The sequence below is a fragment of the Nelusetta ayraudi genome, unplaced genomic scaffold, assembly GCF_046127955.1.
Source record: "Nelusetta ayraudi isolate G7.1 ecotype Tasmania unplaced genomic scaffold, CSIRO-AGI_Nayr_v1 ptg000168l, whole genome shotgun sequence".
Lineage (NCBI taxonomy): Eukaryota > Metazoa > Chordata > Actinopteri > Tetraodontiformes > Monacanthidae > Nelusetta > Nelusetta ayraudi.
Genome location: NW_027466218.1, coordinates 523,247 through 543,014, shown reverse-complemented (window position 1 = coordinate 543,014; position 19,768 = coordinate 523,247). Strand labels below are relative to the sequence as shown.

Here is a 19,768-nt window from a genome sequence, read left to right as displayed (position 1 = left end):
ATATTTATGATCGCGGGGTCTTCCCCCTGAGTGAGCGTTTCCAAGAGGAAAGAAAAACATGTGGATTTCTTTAAATCTCTGTTGTTTTCTTCCTAAGGTTCCAGGCGAAGGAAGAGGAGGCCTGTTAGCAAGCAAGCCATGAGTGTGTGTGTGTGTGTGTGTGTGTGTGTGTGTGTGTGTGTGTGTGTGTGTGTGTGTGTGTTAGAGCGAAGCAGACAAAGACAAAATGTTCTCCTTGGAATATCACGGTTGCAACCCCCCCCCTCCCACCGTCCCGTTGCCCTATATTTACTCTCTATGAAACACACTGCGTGCCCCTGTGTTTATTCAAGTCGTTTGCCTCCTCGGCCGTGTGGTTTTAGTCACTGGCCCAATTTTTTTTTCATAAACAATACCTGTCAAAGTGGAAGTGGAGGTGGGAGGTCGCAGGAAGAGCCAGGGTGTTTCTTTGTCGGCAACAATAGCATCGGAATCAAACTGATCAGGCATCCTCCCTAGAAGACTTCATAGAGCCGTTAACTGTTCTTGTGGACGGGGCCTCGACCTTCGCAGGCCAGTGACTCGCCAGTGGTGGTAAATCATAACTTAAAATAGGGTTTCAAAAGAGTGGTTCACATAGTTTGAACTGCTTTGTTGCCAATAGACATTAGAAATATATATATTTTTTAAAATTGTATTGAAATCTTTTAATTGAACATATTTTTTCACAGCAATCATTAAAGTGCAGGATGGATGGATGGCTTTTTACAAAGGAAGTGAATAAATAAATCTGAAAAGAACAAGCGATGCTGATTCATAGTCTACTCTATGCAAACTACGCAGCCAGTACGCAGTTGTTGTGAACGGGTTGTGCAATGGTATTGCCTGCAGCGCCGTAGATTACAGGTTTGAACACATACTCTATGGAAAGAAATTTGAATTATTTTAGTAAATTTTCATGGTTCAGTTTACCTTTCATTTCCAAGCCGGATGTCTTTTTATTTTTACCTTGTGCTTTGAAATGAATGCAACCTTCAGACAGGCATCGGTGTCTCCAGGTGTTGACTGCGCTGCTGGTGCTCTTCGGGGATGCATCTCGGCGACCCGGTTGTCCAACCTTCACACTAATTAACCTACAACTGTGGTAAGTATAACGACCGATGGAGAGACGACCACCTACACTCACACCTACAGACAATTTAGAATTCCCAGTTGCCAGTTCCCACCACATGTGCTTCTCTTTGGCCTGTGGGAGGAATCCAGAGAACCCAGAGGGAGGCCACGCAGGAGGACATGCAAACTTCATGCAGAAACACCACAGGCCCGAAGATAAAACTCGCAACCTTCTTGCTGTGAGGCGACAGTGCTGCAGGAACCACCTGTACCATTCAATATCTGAAAAAAAAACCCAACAACCCAGAAACAGTTTGTTTGCAGCCTGCACTAAAATCCCCAGAACCTGGCCCAGAGTAATGATTGGCCAAGTTTGCGCACGTAGACACGGAGTTTGTCTCAAATGGACCTCAGTTCTCCGTGCAAACGTTGCCACACAACATCACAGTGATGCTTCTTTGTATACAGTTTGTAAGAAAATAAAACACACGATGGAAGAGCCTTGAACACTGGCTGAGGCGTGTGGTCACTGACCTCCGAAACAGCGTCCGTCAGTCAACTAGTTAGTTAGTTTATTGACGGTCTACAGAGAACCCAGAACATGTAGCATTGGTTCAGATGCAGAGAGGGTTTTTTTTTTATGGATGTTGTAGAAGCTGTAAACGTTGAGCACTGAGGAGTCAGTCAGCCACCTGATAAATACCCCAAGTGTGTGTGTGTGTGTGTGTGTGTGTGTGTGTGAGTGTGTGAGAGAGAGAGAGAGAGAGAGAGAGAGAGAGAGATAGCCATCTCAAATGTCATTGTGCAGCACTTGAAACGTGTGTCTATGTGGTTTCCTGAACATTCAGCATCGCTTGATTGAGGTCTCCCTCTCTCTCTCTCTCTCTCTCTCTCTCTCTCTCACACACACACACACACTTTCTAAAGTTTCCTACTAGCTGTGTTGTTTGTTGTGTTTGTCCTCGCAGGTGTTTGACACCAGGTTGTCGAACCAGAACAGGTTATTTTGACCCCCCACGGTGGACTTGTTGCGGTCTGTATTTTTACTGTGCGTCACCCGCTGCGTTGTGTAACGACCCCGATGTCCTCATGTGTGCGATCTCGAATGCGTTTGTGAGCGTGAGTGTGCGCGTGGGCGCGTGGTCGCCGCTCTGCAGGCGAGGCATTTTCTCAGTAAGCAGCCCGCAGAGAGTGTTTCTCATCACAGCTGGAGGCAGGGGGACACCTGTCAACCCTGCGGCCACCGTGGCCTACATACGGCAGACACACACACACATGCATCTACTTCTCAGGTATTAACACACAGGGTGAGAAAGGAGGGAGGGGGCGAGCGCAGGCAAAACATGAAGACGCTACAGTGAAAACAATGTTAACGCTGGAGTGTTTTGGGTGTGTGAACAAGCCGTTGACTGGTTCTGTTGTGCCTTTGCGGCGCATCAATATCAAAAATAATAAATATGCAAGCAGTGATTTTAGTGGCTCCGTAAATATCCTTATTTTTTTCTCCACACCTTGTGTTTTTCAGACGTGCAGGATGAGGGAAGCTCTTTGGCCAGCGTGCTGCGGCTCTTCGAGCTCCTCAGAAAGGTGACGCTCCGCTCCATTGTCATTTAACATTCACATGAGGTTTGACGCAACCCTGCCTACGCACATATCACATTCCGGTCCTCAGGAAAATTATGCAGACTGGTTTGATTCTGATTCTTGAACCTTATTAGCAGTCATTTAGTCATTTAAGTTCCTTGCGCAGCAAAACTCGACCAGACTGCCGTTTGAGTGCAAAATAAGGATATATTATTTAATCAGGTGTCATTATTTAGGGAGGTCAGTGTCATTACCAAATGTATTTTAAATGATGTGTTTTTATCATTAGGTGTTGTAGTTTTGAGCTGCAGGTTCACCAAAACAAACCGGCTCCCTGCACGTCCTCACTCACCTTCAGTGTTGCAGGCGCTAAACCTCCCTTGTAGTTGTTGTGGATGTAACAGGGCCGCCGGTGTTTGGTGGACAATGTAAGTATGTACAGTATATTCACTGCACCTGTCACACTGTCCAGCCGCCGTCACCGTAGCAGCGACCAAATGTATCACCGGTGTTTGGGGTGTTCAGGAAGCGCGACCAAACAACTCTGAAAGAAGCACATTTCATTTCTGTCCTTCCGACTGAAAGAAATCGTGTCAGACAAGTTTCGTGACAAAGTTGCACTCAATACAATGAGTTCTACAGTCAACGTTTGAGGTTGAAAAAGACAGTGTGGCCGATGCACATGTGTGTGTGTGTGTGTGTGTGTGTGTGTGTGTGTGTGTGTGTGAGTGTACTGTGGCGGCAGCCCTGGTGTGTGGTGGGGGCACCGCTTTTCCTGCCGGCACACAGGTGCGCCTCGGCTCGCATTCACTGCGCAGCTTTATGAACTTGAACGCAGACACACAGGCAAACAGATCAGATGCTACGATAAGTGTCATCTCCAACCGCAGCGGCAGTCGTATTTTCAGTAGGCGGCGCGGCGGCAGGGTGGGGGGGATTTCACAAGAACTGAGTCTCAGAGGTTTAGACAACTTTTCATAAAGTGCACGAGGCAGGTGTGTGTGTGTGTGTGTGTGTGTGTGTGTGTGTGTGTGAGAGAGAGACAGAGGGTTTTAAGAAGAGCTCGTATTCACGGCTCTGGAGTGGATCCAAGGAAAGTTCATAAACTCTGAGTCTCACATCCATCCATCGAGAGCGTGGCTGTCAAACTCAAATCCACAGTGGGGCCAAAATGCAAAACTTGCACAAAGTCACAGGCCAACGTTGATTTTTATTGAAAGAAAATGACAGTGAACCTTTTTATATGAACCCAAACAAGTTGTGCTTCAACCTGAATATGGATCAAACAAAGCTTAATACTATACAAAAAATAAATAAAAAAATATTGCACACATGCAAAATTGAATTTCATATAAAAAAAAAAAACAAGTCATCAAAATAGATAAAAATGTAAATGACAATTGTATGCCAATTCAATGAACGTCCTGTCCTGATTGACGTGCCAAAATACCAGCAGAGCAATCTGGGATTTTCTTCTTCTTCTTCTTCTTCTTTGTACAGCAGCGACTTCCTGCTTTCGTCACAGCTCGAAGGAAGCTGGTGCTGCTTTTTTTGTGTGATTAAAAAGCGCTCCAGCTTGGATCCAGGCAACCTAGAACCCCTAGAATCTAGAATCCCCACCTTCATGCTCCCCTGAAATCCCAGCTGCTTTTGTAGCCCTGTAGCTGGTCCTGAACGATGTGACTGCACCTCATAAAAATGTATCATCGTGCTGCATTAAATTGCATCCAGCAGCTTCGCAGAGCACGGGTGGAGTCAGAAAAAAAATGAAAGAAAAAAAGGAGAGATGACACCGACTTGGCCGAGGCTTCCTCTCGTCTCCTCGTCTTTATTTGTGAAAATGTATTTGTAGGATGTAGCGTTTTTTTGTGACCTGGTTTTAAAATATGAAAAAGCAGAACCCTTTAAGGCCTGCTGCTGTTTCCACCACCTCCCATGAGCACACTCACGTACGCACACACACCACACACACACACTCACGCACACACACACACCACACTGATCTGCAGTTTGTCATCCTTGCGTTGGTCTTGTTCAAGTTCCCAAGGCTGTTTTATTACAGGCGGCCCGGTCGGAGGCACATACACCCAACAACAGCTGAGCAAAACATCTGCTGGGCCGCCCCCCCATCACCCCACCCCCACCCCCAACCAAGCCTCTCCTCCCCCACCGACCTCCACTCATCCCAGACCGGGACTGCTCTGGGTTTTGGATCCAGATCAATGTTTGACACACTCTGATAAATTTGTTGACTCCACTTCCAGAAACGTCCGCATACTGTTGCTCTTACTAAGTTTCCCCTCTTGTCCCTGCATTACTTTCCAGTGCGGCCGCTTCTCGATGAATCACCCTCCACCCACCCATCCATCCATCCCGTCCCGTCCCGTCCCACCAGCCCCACCCGCGCCACACACATACAGCTGTTCCCTTGCCTCATGTTGCACATTCTTTCATTCTTTACGGCTCTGGCTGTCAGGGACCCCAGTGCTTTCCTTCCTGCCGTCGATGTGTGTGAGAGGAAGACGGAGCCAATGTAACAATTTGAGAGGGATCTGGAGCCTGAAAGACAGAGTACAGCTGCGCTGAGTCCAGCCTCCTTCACACACACACACACACACACACACACAAACTCCCCCAGCTGTTTGTCTCTGGCCAATTACTGCCGTCCCAGCCTGTCCTGTCCCCCTCCTCTCTGTCCCATAACCACCTTCCTGCTGCTCTATTTTTAGCGCGGAGACGGGGAGAGACAGGGGGCCCCTTCATGGCCTAATCAAGGCATCCACCGAGCAACCGCTGCCTTCATATTTCAGCGCCCGCCCGCCCACCCCCCCCCCCTCCACCCCCGTCCTTGTTTCCCGCTCCTCGCCTGCCCTCCATCCTCCACCGTCGCTGCTTTTTTGGCCACGGGCCTCAGGTAATATACTTGGGAATGCCAAACAAAGGGAAAAGCACAACACAAAAACAGGCACCGGCCCGACGGCCACAACAAGGCAATTAGTCAGTGTTTGGTCTGCCTGGGCAGCCGTGACCTTTCAGGAAACTCCCCCTTCCTGCCAGGGGAAGGGTCAGCTCGCCGCTCGGCCCTGATTGAGCGCCGAGAGTCACAGCAGCCTGGAGCCTCGGAGTCCCGGTTCCTGGTTCCTGGCTTTTGCTTTTTCTTCGAGTGGTCATTGCAGCTTATGTTTTTCTCGCGGTGCAAAATGCCAAGTAAGTTAAAACTGTATCAAAACGTAACATCCAGTTCATTGAGTGTTTACATTTATGCAAAGAAATGATGCTTTGCCATTGTTGCAGAATTCCTCGTTACTTTGAACCCCTGAGATCCAGTGTTGTCCAAACATGAACGCACCCTCTCATTACTTTACTGCAGTTTACGGTAGATTGCAAGGGAAAAGGAGGGTTCTCAGAAATGACCAAATCAAATTTTGTGATTTCATTTCAGATGGACTTCAGGAGTCAGTCTGGTCTAATTAAAGGGATTTGGAGAAGAGGACGTACTGAGACTGAGAAGTACAACATCAGAGAAGCTGAAGTTCACCGGTCACATCCCCATTAACTGTGTTCTAACAATAATATGTGTCTCTGCTCTGCCAGTGTGGCCACCAGGAACGGGAAAAGTCCATCGCTTTCACTTCTCTTTTGCTTCTGTCTTGGAAGAAAGTGTGCCAGAGCGCTCAGTCGTGGAAATCAGTCCTTTGTGACATCACAGAGGGCACTGGCACATGTCTCAATTTGGTGACAATATCCCCAGCCAGGCATCGGTTCCACCCACTGAGATGGAATATTTGCTTCCAAGACAAAGCATCACTTTAGCAGGAAGCTAAAACCCAGAAGACTGTCAGCAGCCGTTTCCTGGAGAGATTCTCTGGATAATCAACGAGGCTGAGGTGCTCCACTGGAGATGAAAAATCAAAATAAAAACTAAAATCAAGTCCATAATATGGAACCTTTATCAAGAGCAAACATGCTGGAAGCAACGCTTCAATGGGGGAAAAGGAAGCTTGGCAGGTCCCATAGCCTGCGCCGTCCACATCACGGAAGGTTTTTCTCACACTGATTGTTCATTCCGAGCGGCCACTGTCCCGACTGCTCGCCGAGATAAAAGCCGCCTCTTTTCCTACGGCTCGTCCTCACGCCAAACCTCGGGGACCTCTGTTTGCACTTGGGGACTGTAAATGATGCAGATCCCATTGTGCTCCTCAATGCGGCTCTCAACCTGCTTCTTATCAGCTCTCTGTCCTGATCCAGTGATCCAAACTGTTTCCCTTCAACTCAACCTCCAAAAATAAACACCCGCTGGCTACAGCGGCCGACTGTACGGGATTTCTGGCGAAAGGGTTAATTCCTCCGCTGCGGATGGATTCTTTTCTCCATGTCAAAAACTCACATGATCTCAGGGCGGCTGAGCTGATAGCCGGCTTTCACGCCGTGCTCATCCAGACTCCCTCCCAGACTGTTTGTTTGGAGGAGAAACCGAGAGCGGGGCGAGCCGACCTCTGAATCCCTCTCACTCGACACGGAGGACAAAGGGTCACAACCCCAAACACGACTTCCCTTTGGCCCGTGTGTTTTCCCAAAGGATTAGGTTACAGTGGAACCAGCAAGCTAATCCATAGCTGCCAGCGCGGGAAGGAGCCGGACCACACAGCAGCGCAGGTCGGGGGGGTGGGGGGGGGGGGCTGTCGACCTTTCTGCTTTATGGGAGGAGACGGCGGAGCGTTCACCCCCCCCCCCCTGAAAAATCTAAAAATTGCCACAACCAGCGAGTGTGTTATCTTAAGTCCAGTACACTGTCTGCTACTGGCTTGTTATGTTTGCGACATTGTTATGTCTTCTGCAAAACGTTCCTGGCAGGCCGGATGAAAGATGCGCTGACACAATAAGGTCGGGATAAATCATTCTAATGATGCCGATCGCTGTTTATTTAGACGGCCCCTTGCGAGTGAAGAGCTTTGGAAGGAGAAGGGTCCGATAATAATCAAATACTTTCTGTCACTTTTTTTAAACACATTTCCCCCCCCCAATATTCACACAGTCTGGCAGCACCGGAATCGGGTTTCGTTTCTCCTATTTTGACCTTTTTCTGGAAAACTTTGTTGTCTGGTTGTTTTGCAATTTGCTTGTGTTTTGCATTTTGTCATATTAAAGTCCCAGCAGAGCTATAAACAATTATTCAAAAAATGAGCCCTCTTTTTTTCACCTTCTGTGAAAATTTTAGGTCTCTTTGGACCTTCCACGTGTTTGGACGAGAACATAAAGTCTGGCTGAGGATGTTGTCGCTAACTTGGAAGCGATATCAGTGAGATGACAGGGCCTTTTGTGACATCAAAAAGGGTTGATTTACAGAACCAAAGTAAGGAAATATTTTTTTCTCATTTACAGTTTGTATATTAGGCCTTGAAAATGAGGAACAATGATGATTTGAACTTTGAACATTTTTACCCGCCATGACTTGCAGCAGATTTCAGGATGTGTGTATAAATGTATTTCACCCTGTCGTGTCTTGTGGGCAGTGACAGTGAGACACGGCGGTATCACACTCCCTGGCTCAGTTTTCACTTCATCAGCGTTCGCTATAAATGTGATCTGTGTTTTAGCACCTTTAGCACGTGAGATGACGCTTTGTTTCTTCTTCTTTTTTCTTTTTTTTTTTAACTTCTGTCCCCGCACATCCTAAAGCAACATTTCCTGCTATTGTTTCTTCAAATGCACCAGCAGTGTGTCACGCTCTCTCCTTCTCTTTCCAACACACACACACACACACACACACACACACACACACACACACACACACACACACACACACACAAAGGGACAAACACAACCTCGAAAAAAGCCCTCCTTCTCTTCCTCCCTCCATCTCTGCAGCTTCTGCTGGAGGCGCAGCAGTGACTGTGAAACACTTGGGTGGAGGTGGGGGCAAGAGGGGGGTGTCTGATAGGGCCGAGCAACTGTTGGTGAGAGAAAGAAAAGAAAAAAAAGTTAGGGGGAGTGATTAGGAGAGAGAGAGAGAGTGAGAGAGAGAGTGAGAGAGAGAGAGAGAGAGAGTGAGAGAGAGAGAGTGAGAGAGAGAGAGAGAGAGAGTGAGAGAGAGAGAGTGAGAGAGAGAGAGAGAGAGTGAGAGAGAGAGAGAGAGAGAGTGAGAGAGAGAGAGGGGTTGCACTCACATGAGAGGAAGTGCAGCGCAGTGAAAAGTGCGAGGCGGCTCCGTCGTGTCAGACAGAGTCGCCAGTGGCTCCTGCTGTCCACTTCGCTCCCTGTGGAAGGCGGATCTATCCTCTCCTCACTTCTCCTCTCTCCTCAGCCGCTGCTGCTGCTGCTGCTGCTGCTGCTGGACGGGACTCCTGCTGGAGCGTTTCACAGTCCCCTCACTGGATGTCGGCACCCAAGACCGGTAGGATATATTGCACGTTTTGCACATCCGTCAGGGAGCAGCTGGCCCCAACAGCCGTGTTAGGAGTGTCAGACTCTGTAGACTGGTAGTCTTGCTGCTCGGTTCATCCATCCAGCCGGCAGATGGTGAGCACTGGTTGCTTTCAGCCCACATAATTGTTCCCCCCCCCCCCTCCCCTCCCATCCCATTTTAATGTCACTGCACAGCCTCGAGAATAAAAGTCAGATACATGAAACGAGGGAGACAAACATTGCGGCCAGTGACAGAAAAATCTTTTTTCTTTTTTTTTAAACTCTATGTGTTTGGTTTTGGAAGTGATGTTTCCCAGGACATGGAAGGGGAGAAAATTGAAAACAGACCCACCCACCCTGGAGTGCTGGTCTGGTCTGGTCTTGAGAAGTACTGGAGTGCAAAGAATGAGGAGACACACAACAACAGCCCCTCACTGATCGGAACTCCTCTGTCATCTCCTCGGCAATAATGGGTGTATAATGATACCCATTCATGGCCCGTTTGGCCAGATACCCTCAAATCTAGACACATTATGGTTTAATGTCAAAAAAAGGACTTGTCCTTTCAATACACAAGCTTATGTGTGGCATGTTTAGTGATTAAAGGTGTGCAGAGGCTCTGTGTGACTGCTCGTGGAACTCAAATTGCTTAAAACAAAAAACATAAATGAATTTTTTAAAAAAAAACCTTTGCTTCAGCTTAAAAGTCAGAAATGATGAAATAAAAGCTTTAAATCAGATGGCATGCACACGATCTTAAGGTTAATTTCAGAGACCTAAAGTGAAAACAAGCAGTGATCTTATTAGTCCATCCACGGTGTGGGTGCAGTGCGCAGAAATTCTGGAATTTTTGGTTCTGGTTTCGGGTAATTATTTTCCTATTGATGGTGGATTTTCGAGAGTGCTCACGTGGGAAAACTTTGGATTCTTTTGCAGACAAGAACTGTGAGGCCTTGGCTAAGAGAAAGCAGAAATTCACAATCATTCTTTCCTTTGCAGTAAACTTTCTAAATGAAGGCAATCTGTCAAATTCCACAATAGTGGGAGTGTTTTGTGGGAGAGAACAAATAAATATCCAGTGCAAATTGATTCCCAGCAAGCAAACTGCCCGGCCGTGTGGTAAATCACCCTCTCTAGGTTTGTTTGCTCTGAGGGGCATCAGGTTAAGAGGCCACAGTCGAATGAAAGTGGCCCCCAGGGACCACGGCGCCCCCTTCAGGATCACTCAGTCTTCCGTCTCAGGTGTCTGCGTCAAGCCAAGTGTGCAGCACTCGAGCATCCTGCACAAATCTGATCAGTTTTTTTCACCATAGCGTAACTTGTGTTTAGACAAACAAACAAACAAACAAACAAACAAACAGACAAACAGCTGCTCCCTTTGAGCCAATGAAGGCAGAGGAATCCGTCCGTCTTTCACTGTAAACCGCACGGTCCTCGGCCGGCGTCTGTGGCGAGGTTCCCACGCCGGCTTGTCGGTAATAAATAGTTTGAATGATTGCAGCAGGGGAGGCTGCAGCCACGGGCAGCAGACTGGAGCAGCAGTCCGAGAGGACAGTGAATTAGCGCGCCGGGGCTCAATGTTTTCAATTACCCACCCAACAGTGACTCGTCTGTCTGTCCGCGGGACCAAAGACTCAGACGAAGCTGATCGCCTCCTACTTTCCGCTCCTCTGTGGCCTGGAGAGGCTCCTTCAGAGCGGCCGCAGCAGTCGGCCAAGGTCAAGTGAGCTCTTTAAGGGCGCGAGGAGGAGGACGAGGAGGAGATGTTACTGAGAGGCCAGACAAGGCAGCTCGCATCCCCTTCCTCGCACCTGAGCAGGCTGCGTTCAGCAAACCGAGTGCGGAGATCATCAGTGAGGCATTAAAGGTCCCATATTGTGCAAAATCCTCCATCAGTGTTTCCCAACAGTCAAATGTGCCTCTGGCTGTGAATTTGCAGCAGCTTTCTTGTGTTTATTCATTTATTTATTTAGTTTTGCTTGTTCCAGTTCTGAGGTGTGCGCTAAGCTGCACCACCATCCGTTTGTGATGTCGAAAAGGACAAAAATAAAGAAAAAAGATCTGTAAATGATTATTAACGGGACCTTTTAACCTTTGCAGGCCAAATCATTTGCCAAAAAAAGTGTCAAATGTAAACAAACAAAACAAAAAAAAACCCAACCACAGTTCTGCTCGTTCTGTTTAGCAGCCAAACACCGAAATCAACACTTGTGTCACGCATGTTCTCACTTCATTGGCCGCGCACCGACGAGCGTTACGAGCACCATCAAAGTGTCCTGCGACGACCCGAGGTTTGCGCCGTGACCTTTTGCGTGGCGGCACGTGCGCACGCACAGGCAAGTGTGCGGGCGTCGTAAAAGCAAAGACTTTCCGGGGGGGTGGGGGGTCGATCCAAACTCCGCCTTCCCCCAGCGTGGGCTGAAGTTTCGCATCGCTCTTGGGAATGGGGCGCCTTTCAGGGCCGCGCTCGTCGCCGCCGAGCGGCAGCCAGTTCAAAGCTACCGCTGCGCAGCTGCTCGCCCAAGCCGAGAGCGACGCCCACCTCAACCTGCGCGCTGCGTTCCACCGCAGAGGAACCCGTGAACGCGCGTGCGACACGACCGGAGGAGGAGCAGCGGCGCATTCCGCGCAGCCACCGTCGTGCACACGTCACGCTGAGTGTCTTTCATGACGCCTCCAGCAGGATGAGCTCTCTGGGCCGCTCCTTCCCGCCACCTGAAGCATGCAAAATCGTGTGCGTTCATCTCTAAAGATAAAGTTTTGAGATGGACTCCATGTTCACCAAACAGTTCTTCTTCATGACAGCGGCTGCAGATAGATTAAATGTCCTGCAGGTTTATTGCTGCAGGCAAACAAAACATTCCACGCAGCGCATAATCTACTGGAAATCCTGATAGCGGCTTTCGTGACGCAACGTCGAAGCTGCTACGCTGGTCTGCAAGCCATTTATTTCAGGCCGATGGGGATTTAGTTTTGCTCCTCTCCCAAACATTCTCCGCTTTCTCCCTGATTTCTCCCTCTTTCTGTTTCCTCTAGCAAATATAGCGGCCTCGGGCTTCGCGATTCGGTGGGATTTGACGAGAAGGTCTGTAGTAAAGGGCTCGTAATTTGAAAAATATGACGAGGCAACAGGGGAAAGTGAGTCCGTACGCAGAAATGCATTGAGGCACTTCCACCAGCGACGCCCCAGACCACGAGCATTATCCACACCAAGCTGTCAATATTGTTGGGAAGAACTGAGCTTGAAGCCAGTCAGTCCACTGCCGGCTGCTTGTTTTTGATGTGCGAGTGTGTCTGCGCGGCTCTGGAGGCATCCCCTCGTCGGCTCCAGGCTGATCGTGCAGCTTAACTATTCCCAGCCTCTTTCACTCGCTTATTTTCCTCACTGGCACAAACCTTTTTCCTGCCTGGCTCCTTTTTTTTTTTTTTTTTAAAGGGGAAAAAAAACAACCTCTTTTTGGCATTCTGCCCTGCAACTGCTGCTCCCTCTATCAACGTATTGCCTGACTGCATTCCTTTCATTCCTACTTGCTTCCTGTGACTGGAGGAGCATTTAGACCTCACTGGTCTGTTAAACTCCACCTTAAGGTTTTTGTTTTTTGTTGTTGTCGTTGGGTTTTTAGTTGTTTCTTTTTTTTTGCAAAAGAAGGGTCGTTTTATTGTGACGTCCCTGCAGGAAGCTCTGCAGGTGCATTGATAGTTTGGATTTTTCACTGCACCAGAAGATGCCCTGCACTTTGTATTTGGGACACGTTGAGGAAATTAGCCACGGGTACTCTTGTTAAACCTCAACTCTGTGCAATTCAGATGGTATTGAGAATGACTTTTTGTACAGCATCTCGGAATCTCCCTTACCTGTCGGATGTGGACACTGTCATTCAGGTATTCACAAACAGCAGTAAACAGTTAAGTAAAGTAAGTAAATTCAATCGTGGCAACGAGCTAAAACATTAGGAGAACTGAAAAAAGTGACTGTGGGTTAAATTTTCACTTTGTGAAAAGGTGCTTAAGGATTTTTGGGGTCAATAATTCTGAGTCATTTTTGAATAAAACGTTACCAGAACGAAAAAAAATTCAAGTATCTTCAACTGTGGGAGCAACTGCAATTTGGTCAAGAATGGGCAATTCAGAACGGAGGAAATGCGGTAAAATTCTATTTGCTTTTTCTTGTTCCAAAGTCAATAATCACAAGTAAAAAAAATAAGTAAACTCTATTAAAATCAACACTAATCATTGGTGATTGTGGTATTTAAGCTCAAGCCCAAAATCCTGCACTTGAGTGAACTACTAAGCAACAGCAAACCATCCGACTCCCCCCCCCCCCCCCCCCCCCGGGACTCAAACCAGTAACATTAAATAAGATGTTGGCTCAGCTCACTGTCTATTTGGCTTGTCTCAAACTGGTTTATCTTGGTTTATAGACCCAATAATGTTGACCTTTTTGTGGAAGAGGGTGGATTTGGCTGCATGCAGGAGAAGCAATCTCACAGACTAGCAACAAGAATGTTCTGGAGGCTACATGTGAAAATGGGAATAATGTAAGCGAAAAAAAAAAAAAAGATAATTCTTCAAATATTGGACTGTTTTCAAAATTCCTACATGAAGCAGGATTTACTTAAGGTTTTCTATCGCACAATCTTTCGCTGAATTTTGGGAAATATATGAATTGTGGATCCTTACACTGACTGCAAGGGACAACAGCGTGGTTGTCCCTTGCAGTCAGTGTTATTTGGTGACTTGAAAAGCAGTTTCTGCACTCTTCAACACTAGAAAACTGTAAAGCATAGGTGTCAAACTCTGGCCACGAGGTGTATATACAGCACATGTACCGCTAAATACTACAAATCCCAGAATGCTCTGCTGGTATTTTGGCACGTAAATCAGGACAGGACGTTCATCGAAGGATATTGTCATTACTTTATTGGTTTATTCTCATCATTTTATTTTTAGTTGTATTATTAGCCCGTGGAAAGAGGTTACTGTTGACATTTAAATCAGACTGCAAATTTAAAAAAAAACAAAAAAACAAAAAACATTTATTTTGATGATTTTTTTTTTTTTTTTTTTTTTTTTTTTAATTGTAATTAGATTTTTGCATGCGTTTAATATTAAATTTTAGTTTATTGTACAGTATTAAGCTTGAAGCAAAACTATATTGGGTCCATATAAAAAAAGATTATTATTATTATTATTTATTTATTTTTTTTTCTTCAACAACTATCAATGTTGGCCCGCGACTTTATCCAAGTTTGAAACTGTTGCTCCCCCCTGTGGATTAGAGTTTGACGCCCTCCCTCCGTGCCGTATAGTAAAGCTTCGGCTCCATGTTAACGTAACCACAACGCCGAAAGTTCTGGCTCACCTCGCGACAATACATACTTACTCGTTTGGGCGCTTGTGGCCGCCCGAGTGCAGCAGGTGGAGCCCTCGCACCAGCGGCGCTCTCCGGCTCGTGCTCGTGCTCGTGCTCAGAGGGAGGCTGCGGTCAGCAGTGAGGAGTAGGAGGAGAAGAAGGAGGTGGGGGGGGGAGAAACCAAGGCGGTGCGCGCTGCCCTTTGTTGTCTTGTCAACAATTCCGGACAACCGGTCCCTCGCTTCGGAAGTTGCGTGTGCATGCAAACCGTTGGACTTTTTTTCTTTTCTCCCCCCCCCCCCCCCCTCGCGCTGGGTGGGGTGGGGGGGGGGCGTGTGCGTTCGTTGTCGTTTTGACGCCGCAGCTGCCTGTATCCGGTAACTTTGATGACGTTCTTCAGACACACGCGCTGCATGACAAGGGGCAGACGCTGACAGACGCCCTCTCTTCGTCCCGGTTTGCTGAACTTTACCTTTGTTGTGCCCCCCCCCCTCTCCCCGGGAACCTTGGGAAATGGGTCGCGTCTAGGCAGGTAGGCTGCATGTCCGCTGTACATCTGTTATCTTTGCTCACGCGCTCCGTGAAGAATCCAACCGCTGCCGTGTGGGTCTTTATTATTTAAAAGCGCTGCCGTTGTCCTGACGTGATTGTCTGCTTGTGTGTGTGTGTGTGTGTGTGTGTGTGTGTGTGTGTGTGTGTGTGTGTGTGTGTGTGTGCGCGCGCGCGAGAGAGAGAGAGAGAGCGAGAGTGCGCGAGTGCGAACGCTGTGCTTCAGGTGGGTTTGTTTGACGCAGGTGCCTGAATCCAACCGACGCGCCGCAGTCAGTCGATCCACTTTGTCTCTGGCTCGCGTCCAAGTTGAGCAGGTGCAAAAGTCCACTGGTGGCTTTTAATTGCGGTTCAGAGTTCATCTGACATTCAGATAGATACCCACCCGCCTGGATAGAAATGCAGGTGATGGACTGGCCAAATGAGAGCGTCGAGCAGTAGGCGGAGAGCTGCACACGGTGACTGAGTCGCCCAGCTCTCAGTCTGCACGAGGGGGGCTGCACTGGTGAGCATACATCAAGACCTCTCTCCTTGTGGGTGTCGGGCTAGAGGTTCCTGCTGGTGGTGCATTTCCTTCCTCAGCCCCATCAGTTTGGATCGTTCACTTTGGGGGTTGTTTGGTAGGATTGAAGCTCAGCAGCTCTGTGTGCATTGTTGTTTTATTCTTCCCAGCACCTGTGTCCCCGGAAAATGAAAAAACCCGCTCGGCGGCGGGCGGTCTCATGTGTCCAGGCCCCCCCCCCCCTCTCTCTCTCTGCACGGGCTGAGGTCATCGGCTCTGTGTTGATTTACAGATAGTGTTGCGTTACACTCACTTGGGCAGTGCCTGCCATTGACGCCTTTATCTTTAATCTCCTACTTTCGTTCTGATGCCATTCAAATATTTTTTTTTTTCTCTGCTTGCGTTGGTGCCATTATCTTGATGATGGTTGGCTTGAATGAGTCAGTGTCAGTTTGTGTGTGTGTGTCTGTCTGTCTGTCTGTCTTTGTGTGCACACGCATACTCATGCCTGCAAGAGTGCATGTTCATGCTTTGATCACATTACGCTCCCATTTAAGCTGATCAGCGTCATCTTACATAAACGGCTGCTTGCAGAGGTACCAGCAGCACAAGCTGTGACACTACATGGGCTTGTTGTTTTTTTCCACTCCAGTCACAAACAATGAGTGTGCCTGCTGTTGTCGAAACTATAATGCTATTGGAAAGGCTTAGCGCGCGCGCTGGCATTGCGACCGCTCTATTTGTACCGTGAATGAAGTTCATCGACATTCTCCAAGAGCGAGGCATTTCACCGCCGGCATATTTGGCCTCTTTCCTTCTGCAGGTGGCACCAGCTGTGAGTCACACACTGTGGTATAATTAGTTGTAAGGCAAGTCTAGCGATCCATGTAACTGGTAGTGGGGAGTTATGCAATACAGTGACAAGCACTGTCTGACTTCAGTCACAGACGCGACCTGAGAACAAGGCGGTTTTGTTTTGTCCGTGGCGTTTAGCTCGCTACACAAAAATGGATAAACATGGAAACAAAGAACAGTGAAGGCTGTCCAAGGAAGTGTTTACTATGGAATGGCTCTTTTTAGTCATGTCTCGCTGGAGTACATATTTGGAAGTGGTACAGCAACAGGTCATTGCTCTGTCATTATTTAATGCACAGATTAATCAGACTATTGATTTTGTCCCATTAAAATTCTAAATAATAATAATAATAATGTTTTTTATTTATAAAGCGCTCTTACGGGTGCTCAGAGTCGCTTCACAGGTGAAATAACAATAGAAACAATGCGAGAGATTAAAAATTAAAGACGATTAAAATAGATAATAATAATAATAATAAATGAACACTTATCAGTGTTAATTATCTGTGTTAGTTAATCAGTTATCTGGAAGAATGAAAAAAATGATCACGTGTGGTCCTCTATCGTAAGGTCGCTTTAGTTTGTTCTGCCTCATCATGTTTTAATCACACAAATGACAGCCGTTCCCTACCACTGTGAAGACATGAATGACTGTTTTTGGTTGTTTTTTTGCCTCTTATTGTCATCTGTCCCGACTGGGGGAAAAGGTGAACGCTGGCGTCTCAAATGCACTGAGCTTCGTCTGCTAAGAAACACAAGGTCCTTGTCGGTGTGCAGACTGTCCTACCCTCGTGCTGCCAGCGTCTTTCCGAAGCGAACACGTACCCTTTCCCAGGACAGATAACCTTTAAAAGTCCCCAGTGGTTTCCCAGTGTGAGCCACTGCACTGTGCTGACAATGGGGACAGTGTTCTGGACCAACCAGAGTTCCAGATCGCATTTCCTGTTCCTGATTTAAGATCAACTCAGCTGACTGCCGATACACACTGTGTGTGTGTGTGTGTGTGTGTGTGTGTGTGTGTGTGTGTGTGTGTGTGTGTGTGTGTGTGTGTGTGTGTGTGTGTGTGTGTGTGTGTGTGTGTGTGTGTGCGCTCCAGAAGATGAATAGTTTTCGATGGCCTTGTACATTGTACAAAATGGGAACAAATTGGTTTATGTTGAGTTTGTATACGACTGATTTAGATGTGACCTAATGACCTGATGATCTGTGATGTGAATCTGCCAACGTCTGTGCAGGAACACTGAAGGAAGGCCACCTGGTAATTATGTAAGGGCGAACGATATCCCAATCTGGCCAAAGGCAATGTTGTGGTCATAACTACGCTTGCGCTTGTAGCTGCGTTTACTGCTGATGTACTTTTTCCGGAGAAAACGCTACCATTGTCAAAAGTGTTGGGTATCAGCGCTTCATTCGACCACAAGTTTCAACCATGTGATTTCTGCTTTTGGCCAAATTGAAAATATAAATCAGATTTGCTACCTCACTTTTTTTTTTTTTTAGTAAATAGTACCGGCACTGTGTGTGTGTTCTGAAGCAGCGTGCGTTCGGTCTCATGCAAACCTTGTGACAGCACTCCGGCCGAATTAAGCTCTGTTTTCTGCCTTCCAATGCTGATAAGCCACAGCAGGAAAAAAATAATCATTTTAACAATTGTCACTCTGTGGTGGTTGGGAGAAATCAAGCGCGAGGATCACACTGACGAGTTTGACATTTACACACACGTACGCACACACACGTACGCACACACACACACACACACACTCTCACACACAGAGACACTAACTCTACAGTACGCTGGTGAGCCGTCATTTTTTTTTTTTTTTTCTGCATTGCCTCAGGGACTTATCATCAAGAGCAGTCTTACAAGCATCTTGATCTCTGAACTTTTCAGTCCATGAAAAAAAAGCCAAGGTCAGGAAGAGCACAAATGAGAGAAGAGAAGCGAAGACTGTGGAATCGGATGAATATACAAATGAACTTCGTATTTGTCAGGTTAAAAGTCAAGTACCGGAAAAGTATGTCCAATGAAAGGAAGACAAAGCAAGAAGAAGGATACAATGATAAAATAGTACATTTGTGTAATACATGTGAGATTAAGGCCAAACAGTTTTTGCAAAGAATTTGATTAACTTTTCTTTGGACTTATTTTTGGTTTGAGATATTTTTGCCATGTATTGAATAATAGTGTTGACTAATAAACTAAAATAAAGCAGCTTAAAGGTGCTTTGAATATTCTAAGACATTTTACAAACAATTGTACAATTGTCATTCTGCCTAATTGTTATGCCAATAACCAAAAATACAATCATGACAACGGTCGAGTGAATTATAGATTGCAGCATGGAGCAAATTTTGGTCAAAATGAAAATTATTTGTGAAATCGTTATCTCTCGCAGTGTGCAGGGTCGTAAGTATGCAGTTTTTAACAGCCGTTCACACTTGGGCGACGCACACACAGAAGCACTTGTTGACAATTGGGAGCTCTATTAATACACGGACACAAGCTCACACACATGCCACCCGCTCACAAAAACAAGGGTGGCAGCACTATTAATATTTAGACAACCAGCAGCATGTGCACCAAAGTTCATGCCATGCAACACGTGCACTCGCATGATTAGACACGATAACACAAGTGTTCCCCGACAGGTGACACTAAAAATAAAACCGGGCCCGGTCGCGCACGCCGAGCACAAAGAGCCACAGTGCTGCTCGAAAAGAAACAAATGGCACTATTAATATACCAGCGGCAACATACGGCAACACTGGCGCACACGGGCCGTGCACCCTCAACTGTCGCAAAAAGTGGATCCAACTTACGCAAACACAAAGACCTGTTTTGTGCGCTCAAAAGCAACAGCTGCAGTCTATTAATACCTTGGCACTTATAGACGGACACCCACACACGCACACACACACACACGCACACACACACACACACACACAAGCAAATACGCTCACGGATGCACACATTTGGAGATTGATACTCCAGCTGCTCGGAAGCACAGGGACAGAATGTCCCCAGCAGCTGTGGATTCTTCCTAACGTTAGCAGGGAAGGGGCGCTGAATAAAGAGAGAGGTACTGAGAGGTAGCTAGGTAGCGGGCTGGGATGAGACCCCAAGGGAAGCCTGCATGGTGCAGTGGCCGACAGTGAGCACTTACGCTGTCTTTCTATACAGTTGTCTGATTTAGATGGCGGCGACTGATTGTGAAAATCTATGCGCTCCCAAAGTAGAGATGTGAAAAATTGTCGATTAAAAATGTAATCAATCAACATTTTTTTGACACTGGTAGTTAATGCCATTATAACAGTGTAGTGGCAGGAAAGAGCAATCCACCTGTAGATATACTGTGATGGTCGTAATACACCTCCAGCATGTTGCACTGACCCTCCATCAAAAAGAATGCCAGAGGAGAAACTCTCAA

At 47.0% G+C, this 19,768-nt stretch overlaps 1 protein-coding gene across 1 annotated transcript in view; it reads left to right on the top strand.

The window, feature by feature from the left end:
- The first annotated feature begins 8,882 nt into the window (after positions 1 to 8,882).
- Positions 8,883 to 19,768, top strand: part of LOC142880461 (histone deacetylase 7-like) — a 34,592-nt gene continuing 23,706 nt past the window's right edge. The window contains exon 1 of the mRNA XM_076014406.1: positions 8,883 to 9,070. Within this exon, the coding sequence (XP_075870521.1) occupies positions 9,052 to 9,070 (19 nt within the window). The 5' untranslated portion in view covers positions 8,883 to 9,051. The remainder of the gene's footprint in view (positions 9,071 to 19,768) is intronic.